The sequence below is a fragment of the Periplaneta americana genome, chromosome 3 (genome assembly GCF_040183065.1).
Source record: "Periplaneta americana isolate PAMFEO1 chromosome 3, P.americana_PAMFEO1_priV1, whole genome shotgun sequence".
Classification (NCBI taxonomy): Eukaryota; Metazoa; Arthropoda; class Insecta; order Blattodea; family Blattidae; genus Periplaneta; species Periplaneta americana.
In genome coordinates this window covers 35,191,617-35,211,421 of record NC_091119.1, presented here as the reverse complement: position 1 = coordinate 35,211,421, position 19,805 = coordinate 35,191,617, and the positions used below count along the sequence as shown (strand labels likewise).

The window sequence follows — 19,805 nt, the reverse complement described above, 5'->3', positions numbered from 1 at the left end:
TTTTAAGCTAAATTTTACATCAAAGATTGTTGTAATACAGGCTTAAAGATTTCATTAAGAGTAATGCCTGTGAAACAGTAACATTTTAAGCTAAAATTTTACATCAAAGATTGTTGTAATACAGGCTTAAAGATTTCATTGAGTAATGTCTGTGAAACAGTAACATTTTAAGCTAAATTTTACATCAAAGATTGTTGTAATACAGGCTTAAAGATTTCATTAAGAGTAATGCCTGTGAAACAGTAACATTTTAAGCTAAAATTTTACATCAAAGATTGTTGTAATACAGGCTTAAAGATTTCATTGAGTAATGTCTGTGAAACAGTAACATTTTAAGCTAAATTTTACATCAAAGATTGTTGTAATATAGGCCTAAAGATTTCATTGAATAATGCCTGTGAAACAGTAACATTTTAAGCTAAATTTTACATCAAAGATTGTTGTAATATAGGCTTAAAGATTTCACTGAGTAATGTCTGTGAAACAGTAACATTTTAAGCTAAAATTTTACATCAAAGATTGTTGTAATACAGGCTTAAAGATTTCATTGAGTAATGCCTGTGAAACAGTAACATTTTAAGCTAAATTTTACATCAAAGATTGTTGTAATACAGGCTTAAAGATTTCATTGAGTAATGCCTGTGAAACAGTAACATTTTAAGCTAAATTTTACATCAAAGATTGTTGTAATACAGGCTTAAAGATTTCATTAAGAGTAATGCCTGTGAAACAGTAACATTTTAAGCTAAAATTTTACATCAAAGATTGTTGTAATACAGGCTTAAAGATTTCATTAAGAGTAATGTCTGTGAAACAGTAACATTTTAAGCTAAATTTTACATCAAAGATTGTTGTAATACAGGCTTAAAGATTTCATTAAGAGTAATGTCTGTGAAACAGTAACATTTTAAGCTAAATTTTACATCAAAGATTGTTGTAATACAGGCTTAAAGATTTCATTAAGAGTAATGCCTGTGAAACAGTAACATTTTAAGCTAAATTTTACATCAAAGATTGTTGTAATAGTAGGGGCGTATTTTGCGGACTACCGGGGCTACCGGCGGTAGCCCAAGGAAATTACAAAAGAAAAAGTTTATAATATAACATGATGTAATAATTTTGTATTATTAGTTTTACCACAGTAATTAAAATTAAAGTAAATGTTAGATTTATATGCGCTCTCTGCTCTCGAAAAGAAAAAAAGTTGTCAAGGCGGCATCACTGGAGAAACCGCTTGCTACGTGAGGTAGCATGTGACCGTACCGCGCACGCTGTCCTGTCGCACAACTGCCCGTCCCCCCCCCCCCCGCTCTCTTCTGTTTCCATCGTGCAGTGTAGCCGGGCGAGTTGCCGCTCTCGTGATTGGTTCCTTCGCAGGCGCGAAGCAACAATACGCTTAGTACGCTAGCTCATGAATGTAATTGTGTTCTTGCAGTGCAGTATTTTAAATTTGTGATTTGTTCGAGTGTCTAAGAGTTATATTAATTGTGAATTATTAAGTTTTTAATTTCCCAATTAAGTGATATTGTGAAAAATATGGCAGAACAAGTTTCTGGAGAGGTTTGTGTTGAAAATGACTGTGTAATAGAAGGTTTATTAAAAGTGCCTTTTAACCGTCGTACATACAACGAGAAAATTGAAATTGTGAAAATGGAAAGACCAACTCCTGAGTTAAATTTGTCCATGGACGTAAAAGAAAAACAGCGTGAGTACACACGCCATTTCACTTCAACATCATATGGTAAGTGGAATTGGTTGTGTGGTAGTTCTAAACTGTCTAAACTATTTTGCTGGCCATGTTTGTTATTTAGCCGCGAAACTAATGTGTGGTCAAAAGAGGGTTTTCTAATACCAACTCCCTTCGAACGGCAGTCCTAAAACACGACAAAACAAAAGCTCTTTATTTGTAGTAGCATAAACTTTGCAAACTTTGGGAAGACAAGAATTGATTTACAGCTAGATAAGCAAAAAGCTCTACATATCAACCAACACAATGCTCCTGTGGAAAAAAAAATCGGGAGATTTTACTGCGTCTTATTAACACAGTCTGCTTTCTAGGAAAACAAGAATTGGCTTTTCGGGATCATAATGAGAGTGTGGAATCAGACAATAGAGGAAATTATATTGAATATTTAAGTTCCTTAAGTGAATTTGACCATTTACTGGCCAATCATCTTGAGAGTTCAACAGTATTTCGTGGTACTTCTCCCGCAATTCATAATGACTTAATATTTGCTATAAGTGGGGTTATGATAAAGAACATAAAATCTGAAATAGAAGAAGCACCTTTTGCGGCCATTGTTGATGAAACAAGTGACTGCTCTAATCAGAGTCAATTGTCCACTGTTTTAAGATACGTCGATAGTACTGCCAATGTTCAAGAACAGTTTATAAGATTCACAAATGTCAGTTCGGGCAAAACTGCTGCTGCTTGGTTTCAGCATGTGGAAGGTGTTATAGCAGAATACAATGTCGGCAATAAGTTAATTGCACAGACATTTGATGGTGCTTCAGTTATGGCGGGAAATATTAATGGCTTAAAAACAAAAGTTCAAGGAAAGTATCCTCAAGCACTATTTGTCCATTGTTACAGCCATGTTCTCAATTTAGTTTTGCAACAAACTACTTCATCCATTCCAGAATGCCGCATTTTTTTTTCAAAACACTGTCGGGTTTAGCTGCATTTTTCTCATCGTCCCCTAAAAGATCAGAAAAACTCAAGAATTTATGTAAAAGAAACTCCCAAAAGTAGCACCAACTAGATGCAATTTTACATCTCGGCTTGTAAATACAGTAAAGGAATACAGAAAACAACTGCCTGTTTTCTTTGAAAATATCATTTATAATGACTCTGAAGAAAACTGGGTTGATGATGTAATTGTGCAGGCTCAAGGATATTTGTATTTTTTTCACACAGTTTCAGAATATATTTCTTCTTGAAGTCTATGCTAGAGTGTTCGCACATACAGATGTGCTCTACAATATTCTTCAGACAAAAAGTCTAGACATAGTATACTGCTTGCAAGAGGTATCAAAGTTAAAAAATACTAGGCTATATCCGAGTTCAGACGTAGTGGATTTCCGTCCATATGGAGTAATATGGAAAATGAAAATTCTTCAGCCAATACAATGGAACCACCATTAAAGCGAAGAAAAGGAGATGATGAATTGAAATACAGGCAGCTGTACTACAGCGTACTAGATCGTATGCACATGGAAATTACTGACAGATTTTCTGATTATGGAAAGCTTCAGTTCAAATATTTTCTAGATTCTCAAAAATTTTCTGCTTAGAGAGAAAACTTCCCGAATGAGGCACTAAACACATTATTTCAGTCCTATAACAGTCACTTTGATCAAGTACGTTTGAAAAATGAATTAAGTGTAATATATTCAGCAGAAGTCTTTGATTTTTCGAACAAACCTATCCATGAAATATTATCTGCCATATATGAAAACCAGCTGAACCAAGTTATTCCTGAAGTCCTTAAATTGGCAACATTAATTGTGACAATACCAGCTACGTCAACATCAGTAGAAAGAACATTTTCTGCGTTGAAGAGAATAAAATCCTACTGTAGATCAACTCATACACAAGAACGTTTTTCCGGCTTGGCACTGATGTCCATTGAAAAGTCATTTCTACAGAAACTTCGCAATCGGCTCAACTGTAATTTCAATGACGAAGTCATCAAAGTATTTTCGTCCCAATCAAGACGTCTGGAATTCATATATAAATAGGTAAGGAATTTTATTATAGGGACTTTAAAATACATTTTGTGTAATAATAGGGTCAGTGGTAGCCCAGGCCCTTAAACCAGTATACGCCACTGTGTAATACAGGCTTAAAGATGTCATTAAGAGTAATGCCTGTGAAACAGTAACATCTTAAAATTTCATGTTGAAGATATACCGATAAGCTGTCACAATTTGACTATAATTATATGTATATTTACCGCCTTTGCTTATCTTACAAAATGAATGAGTTAATTAGTCATATTTTCCTCATTAACGTTTTCGGTACGTAACTTGTACCATCTTCAGATGTTTGTATATTATTTTAATTGTAAACCAAGCCTGTGGGTGCATGTATCTGGACTGAAGTGGTCAGTGTTTTTGTATGCTGTGCGGTGTCGGTGAAGTGTTGTCATGATTACACAAATGATCACCTTAACTCTTATATGCTATTTGGTACCACACTTTATCAAACTTGAATTGCAATGTTTCTGTCGTTGTTTAAAACACTATGTAAGACACTGTTTAAAAAACTGTTTAAAACGATTTAAATATTTAAAAACACTTAGTTTTTACATCACTTTGACTATGTGAAGTATGTGATCACTGCTGGTTGGAAGTTAGATGAGGCACTTGTGGTGATCTTGTTTTGCGTTGAGTTGGACGCAAGGTCGTGGCATGACTATGTTTCTAAAAGTGATGTTGAGACACTTCTATTAGATTGATGGCTTATGTAAAATTATAACAGGATGAAGATTGTCAAGTCCGTGGCTATAGTATCGCCTGGCGTGTCTGTAACAATATGATTAAATTAATTTATAAAGTTGGGGATGTTTGTAATTGTATTGGAAATTCCTTTGGTATGGTTAACTGCAGTGCCTATTATGTAAGAAAAGTAACTTACAGTTATGGATGTGTTGGTCTGCTCGTGCTTGATGCTGGGCTGATACTAGAGCGAAGGACTTGTTCACAGTATTTTAGTTAGTTATAATATCTGTTTCCGGAAGTAGAGGGGGTGTCGGTGTAATCTGTGTGTGTGATTGTTTGGGCGGGAGTAGTTTGAATAAATTGAAGAGTGGGTTATTTATGTTGGCTATTTGTTCATTTAGTAGAGGTTTTCCTGAGTTGTGTTCTTTTATAATATGAAATTGTTCCGCCGTTTCTATTGTAGGGTCGTTTGTGATTTTTAGTATTTTCAGGGTGTCATTAATGTTTGCGAGTTCATGGTTTTCTTCTATAAGGTGTTGTGCAAATTTAGATCTATTTCTATTATAAACGAAATCAGATGTATGTTCCTTAAATCTTATTTTAAAGTTGCGCCGGGTCTGTCCTATGTATGTTTTGGTGCAATTTTTGCAGTTTAACTGGTATATGCCGCTGTTTAGGAGGGGTTCATTATGGTTGGTATTATTGGGAATTATATTGTTTAGTTTGTTGTTGGTACGAGGGGCTATGTTAATATTTTGTTTTTTGAAAAAGTTGCTAAGTTTGTTTGTAATTTTGCCGTAATATGTTAAACTATGCCATTGTTTTTTGTTTTGTGTTTTCTCAGGCTGTAATGTTGTGAATTCTTTTTTATGTAGTTTTGTTTTTCTCTTTTGTATTAGGTTGTTGATTAGTTGGTTTTCGTATCCATTTTCAAAGGCTATTTGCTTTATATAATTAAGTTCTTTATTGTAATTATCTCTATTTAGCGGTGTTGTGAGTAATCTATCAATGAGGAACCGAAATTTGCTAATTTTATGTGTGATTGGATGTGTTGAATGTTTTTTTATGGCATGTGTAGTTGTTGTTTCTTTCCTGTATATATTAAACAATGGCATAGTTTAACATATTACGGCAAAATTACAAACAAACTTAGCAACTTTTTCAAAAAACAAAATATTAACATAGCCCCTCGTACCAACAACAAACTAAACAATATAATTCCCAATAATACCAACCATAATGAACCCCTCCTAAACAGCGGCATATACCAGTTAAACTGCAAAAATTGCACCAAAACATACATAGGACAGACCCGGCGCAACTTTAAAATAAGATTTAAGGAACATACATCTGATTTCGTTTATAATAGAAATAGATCTAAATTTGCACAACACCTTATAGAAGAAAACCATGAACTCGCAAACATTAATGACACCCTGAAAATACTAAAAATCACAAACGACCCTACAATAGAAACGGCGGAACAATTTCATATTATAAAAGAACACAACTCAGGAAAACCTCTACTAAATGAACAAATAGCCAACATAAATAACCCACTCTTCAATTTATTCAAACTACTCCCGCCCAAACAATCACACACACAGATTACACCGACACCCCCTCTACTTCCGGAAACAGATATTATAACTAACTAAAATACTGTGAACAAGTCCTTCGCTCTAGTATCAGCCCAGCATCAAGCACGAGCAGACCAACACATCCATAACTGTAAGTTACTTTTCTTACATAATAGGCACTGCAGTTAACCATACCAAAGGAATTTCCAATACAATTACAAACATCCCCAACTTTATAAATTAATTTAATCATATTGTTACAGACACGCCAGGCGATACTATAGCCACGGACTTGACAATCTTCATCCTGTTATAATTTTACATAAGCCATCAATCTAATAGAAGTGTCTCAACATCACTTTTAGAAACATAGTCATGCCACGACCTTGCGTCCAACTCAACGCAAAACAAGATCACCACAAGTGCCTCATCTAACTTCCAACCAGCAGTGATCACATACTTCACATAGTCAAAGTGATGTAAAAACTAAGTGTTTTTAAATATTTAAATCGTTTTAAACAGTTTTTTAAACAGTGTCTTACATAGTGTTTTAAACAACGACAGAAACATTGCAATTCAAGTTTGATAAAGTGTGGTACCAAATAGCATATAAGAGTTAAGGTGATCATTTGTGTAATCATGACAACACTTCACCGACACCGCACAGCATACAAAAACACTGACCACTTCAGTCCAGATACATGCACCCACAGGCTTGGTTTACAATTAAAATAATATACAAACATCTGAAGATGGTACAAGTTACGTACCGAAAACGTTAATGAGGAAAATATGACTAATTAACTCATTCATTTTGTAAGATAAGCAAAGGCGGTAAATATACATATAATTATAGTCAAATAGTAACATCTTAAGCTAAATTTTACATCAAAGATTGTTGTAATACAGGCTTAAAGATTTCTAAGAGTAATGCCTGTGAAACAGTAACATTTTAAGCTAAAATGTTTACAGCAAGGGCTTGGTTTATTCTTTTATAATGCACAAAACAGCCCCGTCCTTGATGCGGGTGTAGTCTGTTTTAATCGTACAGCACCACGCACCACTACTCTTCGTCAAGACATGTCGTACAGAAACATTGGAAGTCCCAGAAAGGAGGTAGTGCGCATGATCAGACATACAACGAAATAAAACTAATTTTATTATCTTAATTAGTCGTTCTCTTGTGAACCAGGTCTCTCGTCTTCTGATCATGCGCACTGCTTCCATTCTGGAACTTTTAAAGTATCGGTGTGACAAAACTTTTTTCTAATACTGTACAATATTTTAATACATTTTATAACTGATTTCTAAAAACAATGTATTTCACGTACCTGGTGAGTCATATAAATACATTATTATTATTATTATTATTATTATTATTATAAACAGGTTTACAATGTAATATCACATCTTCCTGTGACCAATGTTCTATGTTCTTAATTTTTTTCCCCAATTCTCTCTATCTTCCCAATCCCGTTCTTGCAGTCCTTTCTCTGCCAACGCTTTATTTATGTCTTGCAACCAGATGTTTTGCAGTCTACCTCTGCCTCTCCTTCCCTCTGAAATCCAATCTAAAACTCTTCTTGGTAGCCTTCCATCTTCCATTCGCTTTACATTTCCATGCCATTCTAACTGCCTATATTTTACGAAATATAAAATTGAATTTTCTTTATTCATCTGTTGCCTGATCACTTCATTTCTTATTTTTTTAAGCTTAGAATGTCTGGCCGAACATCGTAAAAATCTATTTCTAATGCTAGTAATTTTGACAGCAAATTTTTATTTAGCTTCCAAGTTCCCGCGCCATATTTAGACTACAGATAGATAAATATGTTTATTTTTGTTTCCTTAAAAATAGTCTTGTTCCATAATATTCCATTTAACATCGCTGTTTCTGATCTTCCTTTATTTATCCTATGTTTAATATCATCCTGTGTAGCATTTTTATTAGCGCTGTTGATCGACCAAACTATTTAATCGATTAATCTGTCGATTAATCGAGTTTTGATCGAGTTGAAAAAATGTTTTAATATACTGTAATACACAATTATTGTTAAATTTACATGTGTTCGGTGAGAAGCATAAGTATTAAATGTTGTACGAGTATATCTGCATATATATTGTATCGTTATATTACAAAACAACTATTTTAATTACTTACTAACATATTTATTATGAGGCTTTAATTTATTGTGTCAGTTTCTCCGGAAATTTTTGAAACAAACATTAATAACAAAAAGAATGAAGACTCGCCTAGTTAATACTGTTTCATCTATGATTTTAAACACGTGAGTGCATTCACATACTCCGAATTAAGTGCCGCTCTACATTTAGTAACAATGTTTCCTGCATCACTAAACACGAAAAAACTTTTTTTCTGTCAAGCACTTCTCCACGATCGTTCAATTTAAATCCAAATTATCATATGACATAATGGAGTTTACACTTTTCACAAACAACAGAAAACTGATTTTTTTTCTTTATCAAACTAAACACACAACCTTCATATACAAACTCAGTACAGAAACTGCAACTGCAAAACTGCAGCGGTCGAAACAGAAGACTTGCCGCTATTGTAATCGAATTACCAGGTTTTAGAAAGAGAAGAAGGTAGTTACGGTCTCACTTGCACACAGTGTAGACATGGCTATTTCATAAGGAATGAGGAGGACGAATACCAGAAAAGTATGTATTTCATATACTAGGAAGATGAGCTGATAACAAGGTGGACGTTTTCTTGGAAAACTATAAAACTTAATAAGGGTTTCGCATTGTGTTTCAACTTTCAATAGATGTAGACTAGGTCACTGTCATAGTGTTTTGCAAAGATTTTCTCTACGCTACCTGGTTTACAGTTAGAAAATAACAGTACTATTGTACTTTTAAGTTAGCAATTCCCGACAGAGAAATATTGTCGGAATTTTTAGTATGAGTTTGTATTAACAAAATAATAATTAATATCAACTACAACCGATTAATTTTAATCGACTCGATTATTCGATTAAATATTTTGATCGATTAATCTGATAGATTAAATACCACAATATTAATTTTTATTAATTTTGACTCCTAAATATTCAAATTCATTGCACCCTTTCATGATGCCTATAAATAACGTAGGAAAAATATACATTATTAAACCATTAATATGATGGAAAAGGAACTGAAATGTCATGTGGAAATCGTGGTTGACGCTTACATATTGTATTCCTCAGATGTATCAGAGCAATTTGAGAAATTAACTTGTGCCATGTCACATAGTTCCTCGAGGGCAACAAGTATTTCACAGTGCAGTAACAGGCAATTAAGTACAGCTTCTATATAATTATCTACATTACGGTAAGCAAGGCAGTTGCATTTTAATCCAATTTACTAATCACGTTTAGCCGTAATAAAGCCTTTGCTTTGGGGAACGTCGAAGTCTCCTTTCCTATGATCTTTTCCAGCTCTGTCAGCTACTGTTAGCATTGCTCTTACGCAACTTCACAAGAGCTTCAAGGAACAGCATTCATTTATACCCTCATTAGCTCATCAGCACTGTCAACAACACTTGCACTTTATTGGTGTGAATAAGTAGCAGGCGCTATAATGGCAGTTTGTCTGTCAGATTCATTGCGATGAATTCACAGCATGTGAAGCATATTACAGATGGGAAATGAAAATGAATTTAATGAATTTAAATACTATTATAGTCACAATCATGCCATGGTATGAAAGAAAAATTACACAACCTCGAGCGGGAATCGAACCTGCGACTTTCTGCTCTCCGGTCAGGCGCTCTACCACTGAGCTATCGAGTTCATCTCATGCCAAAGGCTTGGAACTATCCTTTCATACTGGCGACTCTGTTATATAGAGTACTGTCCATAGCGTCTGATCCTGTCAGCACTGCGTACGGGTGTGAAGAAACTTTTTACAAATGTAATCTTCATCTTACGATGTTTGGTGACGTATATACGTCCGTTGATGTGACATATTAATGAATTTAAATACTATTATAGTCACGAAAAATTACAGGTTAAAGAAATCGCATCTATTTTCAACGAAACATTATTTTGTCAATGTAAGCTCATTACAAGACTAAATGCTCGTGTAAGCTCAAACATTCAAGCAAGATGTCACTTTTTCATTACTAGATCCCGGATTTAGGCGTAATAGATCAACTATTGACCAGATATTTTGTATTCGACAGATAATGGAGAAAAATGGGCGTATAAGGGTACAGTCAGATGCGTTTCCAATTCACTCACTGTGGGCTAAATCAAGGAGATGCACTATCACCTTTACTTTTTAACTTTGCTCTAGAGTATGCCATTAGGAAAGTCCAGGATAACAGAGAGGGTTTGGAATTGAACGGGTTACATCAGCTGCTTGTTTATGCGGATGACGTGAATATGTTAGGAGAAAATCCACAAACGATTAGGGAAAACACGGGAATTTTACTGGAAGCAAGTAAAGAGATAGATTTGGAAGTAAATCCCGAAAAGACAAAGTATATGATTATGTCTCGTGCGAGAATATTGTACGAAATGGAAATATAAAAACTGGAAATTTATCTTTTGAAGAGGTGGAGAAATTCAAATATCTTGGAGCAACAGTAACAAATATAAATGACACTCGGGAGGAAATTAAACACAGAATAAATATGGGAAATGCCTGTTATTATTCGGTTGAGAAGCTTTTATCATCCAGTCTGCTGTCAAAAAATCTGAAAGTTAGAATTTATAAAACAGTTATGTTACCGGTTGTTCTTTATGGTTGTGAAACTTGGACTCTCACTTTGAGAGAGGAACATAGGTTAAGGGTGTTTGAGAATAAGGTGCTTAGGAAAATATTTGGGGCTAAGAGGGATGAGGTTACAGGAAAATGGAGAAAGTTACACAACGCAGAACTGCACGCATTGTATTCTTCACCTGACATAATTAGGAACATTAAATCCAGACGTTTGAGATGAGCAGGGCATGTAGCACGTATGGGCGAATCCAGAAATGATATAGAGTGTTAGTTGGGAGGCCGGAGGGAATAAGACCTTTGGGGAGGTCGAGACGTAGATGGAAGGATAATATTAAAATGGATTTGAGGGAGGTGGGATATGATGATAGAGAGTGGATTAATCTTGCACAGGATAGGGACCGATGGCAGGCTTATGTGAGGGCGACAATGTACCTCCGTGTTCCTTAAAAGCCATTTGTAAGTAAGTAAGTAATTATTATAAGAAAGTAAAAAAGAAAGAAATAGTCTGGACTCACTTCGAGAAAATTACCATTCAGTTACTTATTGAAGCAAACTGTGATATTCTTAAGAAAAACTATTAGATATTGAATAGAAATGTAGGCTAATTTCTCGAAAACGTTTAAAGGAAAAGGTAATTACAAGTCGAACCCCTCTACCCCTCTCTATGCGTATCATACAAAACTCACATTTCTGGTCAAGCCTGCTACCGGGATCTCGACTTTGCACATTGTTGACCCATGTTGGACCGGACGAGGATTTCTTGAGCAACGGACCACGTAAGAAAACTGTATCCACAGCCGACGAAGTCACTTGAAGGTGGCCACTGTTCTTGAGCTCCTGCTTCCGGTCGAGCACTGTCTCGGACTTGACATAGAAGGCTTTGGATTCTTGCAACAGCTCCACGGCGCTCTTCCGTTTCGCTGCGAACAACAAACATAAATCATTGTAAGCTAAATAAAATGTGAAATGTGTCGTCGTCACAATGAACATAAATCACACTGCTCAGTTATTTAAAACCCAAAGGTTCCTCATCCACCAACTTCCGTTCATCTATTCGTTTTTTTGCTTGTTTTTTCTTCAATTTACATGACGCACCGGTACCTTATAGTTATGGATAAAATAACATGACGTGAAAATTATCAGAAGCGGAACAAAAGCGCCTCGATTTAAAATTATGTTGTTTTAAAATTACATCGCTAATACAGTAATTTTGAATCGAGGCGTTCAGCACTCTACAGAGTGTTTAAAAAATACGGGGCATAATTTCAGGTATGTATTTCCCACATGTAGACAATCAAAATAGTTCATTACAACATGTGTCCGGAAATGCTTCATTTCCGAGTTATGGCCTTCACAATATTGAAATTCACCGGAACGTTTTTCTTTCCGCAGGTCGTTGTCATTACAGAAGATGTTCAAAATGTCCACCTCCTGCTTGAATACAGACCTCACATCGATGTCTCATTGACCTGCGAACACGATCCCAAACTCCAGGAGTATTGCGTATGTCCTCAGATATGATAAGGATACAATTGATACTCTTTCAACAGTCTCCAGACAGTCGTATGAGGAACATTGACTTGCAACGCTACCCTTCGTGTGCTGATAGGAGTCATGTTCACAGTCTCCAGAATCTCCTCCTGTACTTCTGGAGTTGTAGATCTTTGTCGTCCCCTTCCCAAACCAGGAGAGTTAAATTTTCCATACTCGCACAGACGGTAATGGAGACGTAGAAATGTCTTCCGATCTGGACATTGTCGCTGTGGGTACCTCTCCTGGTACAAACGACGAGCCAGCGCAGCATTGCCGTCCGCCTTACCGTACATGAAGTGTATCTCTGCCAGCTCTTGATTTGAATACATGTCGCACAGTCTAACGCCTACACAACACTGAATGTAACCTTCGCCTCGGAATGAACTGTCAGAGTGCCCTCTTAATGTCTCCTTTGACGGCAACGACCTGCGGAAAGAAAAACGTTCCGGTGAATTTCAATGTTGTAAAGGCCATAACTCGGAAATAAAGCATTTCCGGACACATGTTGTAATGAACTATTTTGATTGTCTACATGTGGGAAATACATACCTGAAATTATGCCCCGTATTTTTTAAACACCCCGTATAAAGCACATGTTCGTTATGAGAAACACGAGAAAACATATTTCCACAACAACAACAAAACACACACAAAAAAATCACATACTGTAGGTAACATATACAGGGCTACAGAGGATTGTTTCCGATCTCTGAAAACGAATTCTGAATGACGTCATGTGCGTCAGGAGTCACACGACAGCTGAACTGTGGTGAGAGGTGACAGACCAGTAGTGAGTGATTTCATAGTCAGAGTGCATGGTGTCTCACAGCAGCAATGCCCAAGAAAATCGAGCCGTTTTGGGAGGAGTACATTGCGACCCTTTCCATTGGCAAGTACAGTTTAATGAAAATAAAAGAAGCCTGCAAAAAACGTGGTTTCGTTTTTTTTCAAGCATTTTCTGTGTACCTAATAAGACAGTAAAGCTCGGATGAAATTTTGGATGACGACGACGATGATATGATTATGATGATGATGATGATGATACGATGCTAATAACTAGAGCCCGGATGTTTGGCAAAATGTCTTTTTTACTGGGTGGAAGTAAATCATTATTTGCATAGATATATGATTTAGAGTAAATCACAGTGATAGGGCCAATTTTTATTTTGGCTTTTTAAGGTTTTTCTTACTAATAAATGCCTTTTTTGTCATTTTAGAGCAATATTTCTTGTTTATTTCAATTTTATAATTAATTGTAACGTAATGTGTAAGAAATTTAAGGATTTGAAACAATGACTAACTTTACTAACAATAGTAAATAAAAGTAATTTATTTCGGTGCTTAATCTGATAATAATCGTGCTTTAATACTATTGGTGTAATATGAATAATGATCGATAATCCAAAGTTACAAATATAATATTGTCATGTCTTCACGATACCAACAATCAGCTTTATAATTTTAAATAATAAGCTCGTTCTCATAGAAGTTGTCACGTAGCATTTTCGATTGTTTGCTTTCATATTTTCCAATTTTACTGTTACAATTTTGTGCTACCGTGTTTATTATTGTAGAAGAAAGAAATTTGACTGTGGAACAGTCAGTTATTGTCGGGTGACAGAGAGTATAAGATCGGTTAGCTAGAATGACTAAATTCAATAAACCATTGAAAAGTAAACTTCATGCTTACGTTAGTGAATTTGGTGCTCATGTGTTTTCAACCGATGGAACAGTTTTGTTGTGTAAGGTTTGTGAAAAGACAGTTAATCACGAAAAAAAGTATTTTATAAGTCAACATGTGTCATCTACGAAGTAGGCCTATATGTGTGAATTATGTTGATATAATTTAAATTTATTGCTAAAATATATTATGCATTTTTAAAATGTATAATGCCTTTTTCAAAAATTATTCTGCCTTTTTTTTTTGTTTTGTTTTTTTTTTTTTTGCCTATTTTAACTGCTATAAATACCTAAACATCCGGGCTCTGTAATAACTACTGCAGTGAAAATATACCTACAAAGATAATATAAGGGGATGCAGTTTATTATATCTATATTAAGTTTCTAGTGTGTGCAAGTTTTCTGTATACTGACGGAATATAATGCGAGAGACATTTAGTGAATAATGCACACGTTGGTGGAACTGTGAAGTGGATGACGCAACACCAATGAAAATTACGTCAGTTGCAGTTAAAAGCTTAAGGAAGAAGCACGTGTATTCGTTTCGTCCATAGCATACTTGTGTTTAGGCAACGAGAGCTAGAAATGGAGTCTACACGTGTCTCGGGTACGTGACGATTGAAGATTTTAGATCGTACATTAACATCGAATCTTTACGTGGCAAACACTTATTTGACTGTGATTTCAACTCCGACTGAAACGAAGTGTCTAATTCATGTTTCATCAATAGCGATGATTCTTAAAAAAAAAAAAGCTTGATCTTCAACGTCGAATCTTTGTTTCCGCAAGTTCGCAATGTTCAGGCGTTTCTGCTTCTGTTGTGCAGTCAAACAGTGAAGGACCATTCGCGCAGAAATTTGTCTCTTTTTCAAATCATTTGTCAAAATACTGAATTCTGAAGTTGGTGGAATCCCCATAGCTTCTGAAATTCCCTCACACGTCGCTCGACGATCTTCTTCAAGAACATCCGCCACAAGTTTCATACTTTGTTCATCTGTTGATGTTTTCGACCTTCCTGGTATATGCTAACACGACCATCATAAAAACTAGTAACCCAACGAGAAAACTGTACTACGATTCACTGTAATTCACGACAAACTTCACTCAAAGCACTATAGTTTTCTGTGAGATTTTTTTGCTATGTAAAAGATTCGATCTTTAGTCTTAAATTGTCACAATACAAGGGGGGACCCAAAAATAACCGGAATGTTTTTTTTTTTTTTTTTTTTTTTGCATTTTTATTGAACTCTACATTCACAGTACTTTAGTTCCCTTCAAAGTATTGTCCATGTGCATTGATGCACTTGTCCCAACGCTTTTGCCACTGCTGGAAACAGCGCTGGAACTCTTGAGGCAGGATACTGTTCAAAGCCGTTCGCGTGTTTTCTTTCACGTCATCCACATCACTGAATCGTTTTCCTTACAGACATTTCTTCATCCGTGGAAAGAAAAAAACGTCCGATGGAGACAGATGGGGTGAGTAGGGTGGATGAGGCACAAGCATCATGTTGTTTGTCAAAAACTGTCTGACAGTCAGAGCTGTGTGGGCTGGAGCATTGTCGTGGTGAAACAACCAGTTCCCATTTCTCCATATTTCGGGCCGTTTTCGTCGTACACCCTCTCGTAATCTTCGTAACACATCCAAATAGAAATGTTGGTTCACTGTCCTGGCGGAACGAACTCTGTGGACAATGCCATTCACATCAAAAAACAAATCAACATTGTTTTCACATTGGATCGCACTTGACGTGCTTTCTTGGGTCGTGGTGAATTTGGTGTTTTCCACTGGCTCGCTGCTTGCTTTGATTCTGGATCGTACCCATAGCACTAAGACTCATCCCCAGTCACAATTCTTTTAAGAAAATTTGGATCGTTCTGCACATCACTCTTCAAGTCGCGGCAAACTCTCACGCGGTTTTCTCTTGGGTCATCTGTGAGCAAGTGAGGAACAAATTTTGGAGACAACCGTCTCATGTGCAAATCTTCGGTTAAAATTCGCTGGACCGTGCTCCATGACAGGTTCGTTTGCTCAGAAACTTCGTCAATGGTCTTTCGACGATCTTCATCAATTGCACGTTTGATTTTGGCAATGTTTTCGTCATTTCTTCCTGTCGAAGGGTGCCTGGGGCGTGGCATGTCTTCAGTTGACATGTTGCCAGATTTGAAACGGGAAAACCACTCGTAGACCTGTGATTTCCCCAAAGCATCATCATTAAAGGCTTGCCGAAGCATCCCAACGGTCTCGGCTGCAGTTTTCCCTAACAGAAAACAAAATTTCACACACACTCTTTGTTACTTGTAGTCGGCCATCTCACTAATCGCCAAACGGTTGAAACAGGAACGCAAACAACACAGCACCACAAACAAACCACTTAACTCAGACTGACGCCAGCTCACTAACGGTCGCGGGGGACCCCAAACTAAAACCACCTAACAGCACAAGTCGTAACTACAAAGCATGCGCGGTTCCGGTTACTTTTGAGTCCACCCTCGTACGTGTAGACTCCATTTCTAGCTCTCGTTGCCTAAACACGAAGTATGCTATGGACGAAACGGTCACACGTGCTTGTTCCTCAAGCCTTCAACTACAACTGATGTAACTTGCATTCGTGTTGCGTCACAGGTGTACCACGTGTGCATTATTTATGAAATGACCCTCGTATATTCCGACATATTACAATACAGATTATATTGCCATACTAAACACACAATTTCAGATATCGCATATTAATGAGTTCAGACAAAACTTCACTAAAAATAATGACCAAATAGCCGCCTTAATTAGAGAGATAAGTGTAAATTAATCACGAAAAATATCCCAGGAGATACAGGGCGTAGCATATACAAGGGGAAGGAAGCATGCAAACATTTATGTTTCTTCACTAAGGGAACTTCGCTTCATTGACTAAATACTTGCATATTTCTGAAAGGCTTAAAGAGAAATATATTCTTTACTTCCGTATTTGTTGCTGTATGCATAATTAATGAACAGGGGGTGAACGTAGAGCAGTGCAAAATATGAATATTCTATTTCAAATGCTCTTACTTGAGCAAATTGCTAGTGGGGAGAAATTTCATGAAAAGAAAAAAGTTCCGCTTTGCGATACATTATTCAACAATACACACAGCATACATTTCGAACCAACTTTAATTATTCTTCCGCAAAGCTTATTTTAGTCATAATATAACTATGCATTTGTTTCTTTCCAAGAATCTTTGTTATATCTTACATGCAAAGGAAAGGTAGAGTCTACATCGTGGTTTTGGAAATATTAAAATCATTTTAATTTTAAAAGAAACTTATCGACGTAAATCATTCTCCTTTTTCCTTCCAATATGAAATGAATATTTTGCCTGAATCTGTGTCATATTTCCACCTTCAAATGGAATCTTATGCCCTCTTTTTTCCTCCGGTCTCCCAACTAACACTCTGTATAAATTTCTGGATTCGCCCATACGTGCTACATGCCCTGTCCATCTCAAACGTCTGGATTTAATGTTCTTAATTATGTCAGGTGAAGAATACAATGCGTGTAGTTCTGCGTTGTATAACTTTCCCCATTCTCCTGTAACTTCATCCCTTTTAGCCCTAAATAGTTTCCTAAGCACCTTATTCTCAAACACCCTTAATATCTGTTCCTCTCTCAAAGTGAGAGTCCTAGTTTCTTAACCATAAGAACAATATGGCGAATATTAGCAGAACACGGCGAATACTAGCAGAACACGGCGTATACAAGAACAGGCCGAAGATAAGAAGAACAACACGAATACAAGGAGAACAGTCGGATAGAAGAACACGGCGGATACAAGAAGAACAGGCCGAAGATAAGGAGAACAACGCGAATACAAGGAGAACAACGGAAATGTATTGAGAACAACGCGAATACAAGGAGAACACGTCGGTTATAAGAACACGCCGGATACAAGAACACGGCAGATACAAGTAGAACACGGCGGATACAAGGAGAACATGGCGGATACAAGAACAGGCCGAATATAAGGAGAACAACGCGAATACAAGGAGAACGAAAATGCATTGAGAACAACGCGAATACAAGGAGAACACGTCGGATAGAAGAACATGGCGGATACAAGAAGAACAGGCCGAAGATAAAGAGAACAACGCGAATACAAGGAGAACACGTCGGTTATTAGAACACGGCGGATACAAGGAGAACATGGCGGATACAAGGAGAACACGGCGGATACAAGGAGAATGCGGCGGATACAAGGAGAACGCGGCGGATACAAGGAGAACACGGCGGATACAAGGAGAATGCGGCGGATACAAGGAGAACACGGCGGATACAAGGATAACACGGCAGATACAAGGAGAACATGGCGGATACAAGGCGAACACAGCAAATACAAGGAGGATGCGGCGGATACAAGGAGAACACGGCGAATACATGGAGAACATGGCGGATACAAGGAGAACACGGCGGATACAAGGAGAACATGGCAGATACAAGGAGAACACGGCGGATACAAGGAGAACACGGCGGATACAAGGAGAATGCGGCGGATACAAGGAGAACATGGCGGATACAAGGAGAACACGGCAAATACAAGGAGAATGCGGCGGATACAAGGAGAACGCGGCGGATACAAGGAGAACATGGCGGATACAAGGAGAACACGGCGGATACAAAGAGAATGCGGCGGATACAAAGAGAATGCGGCGGATACAAAGAGAATGCGGCGGATACAAGGAGAACATGGCGGATAGAACACGGCGAAAACAATAAGAACACGGCGAATACAAGGAGAACACGGCGAAAACAATAGGAACACGGCAAATACAAGGAGAACACGGCGAAAACAATAAGAACACGGCGAATACAAGGAGAACACGGCGAATACAAGGAGAACACGGCGAAAACAATAAGAACACGGCGAATACAAGGAGAACACGGCGAAAACAATAAGAACACGGCGAATACAAGGAGAACACGGCGAAAACAAGAACAGGACGAATACAAGGAGAACAAAAAGAGAACACGGCGGATACAAAGAGAACATGTCAGATGCAGGGAGAACAAGACGCAAACAATGAGAACAGTGTGAAAAAAAGGAGAACACGTCGGACACAATACAAAACGGCGGATACAACGAGAACACGGCGGATACAACGAGAACACGGTGGATACAAGGAGAACACGACGGATAAAAGAACACGGAGGATACAAAGAGAACACGAGGAAAATAAGGGGACCACGACGAAGAAAAGGGGAATACAAGAAAAATAAGGGAAAGCAAAGAGAATAAGAGGAAGACAATGATAAGAAGGGGAACACAAGAATGACATTGGGAAGGCAAGATTAACAAGGGAAATATCGTACAAGAATGACATGGGGAGGACAAGGATAACAAAGGAAAGACAAGGAGAGCAATGGAAATACAAGGAAAATAAGGGAAAGACAAAGAGAACTAGGGAAGATGAGGAGTTCGGGGATAAGAACGAGGAAAGGGGTTTCATTTTCATGTGAGTGTCAATTTCGAAATCACCGCTCATACCTAGTGAGGAGAAAGACGTGGTTTTATTTCAAAAGTGAGCAAAACAATTTTTTTTCATATTTACTGTAGCTATTTAGCCGATTTCAAGAGAGAATTAAATTATAATCGGTCATTTTGTAGGAGATTATCAACAGTATTCTCACTAGAGGTTTTGATTTATCTAGAGAAAATCAAAACTCGAGTGGGATTTAATTGACAATTACACGATTAGAAGAAAGTATATAAAGATTAGAAGAAATGAAGTACTCTAATAAACAAAATATTAACTGACTTACTGAAATTCTATTTCACTAATGTTAGCTTCACCAAAACGTTTCA

The 19,805-nt window shown here is 37.0% G+C and overlaps 1 protein-coding gene across 2 annotated transcripts in view; it reads right to left on the bottom strand.

Annotated features, from left to right (window-relative positions):
• Positions 1-19,805, bottom strand: part of LOC138695915 (protein FAM110B-like) — a 760,258-nt gene that overhangs the window by 39,086 nt on the left and 701,367 nt on the right. For both annotated transcript variants that reach the window (XM_069820275.1, XM_069820277.1), the window contains one exon: positions 11,444-11,677. In XM_069820275.1, coding sequence (XP_069676376.1) covers positions 11,444-11,677 — 234 coding nt within the window. The remainder of the gene's footprint in view (positions 1-11,443; positions 11,678-19,805) is intronic.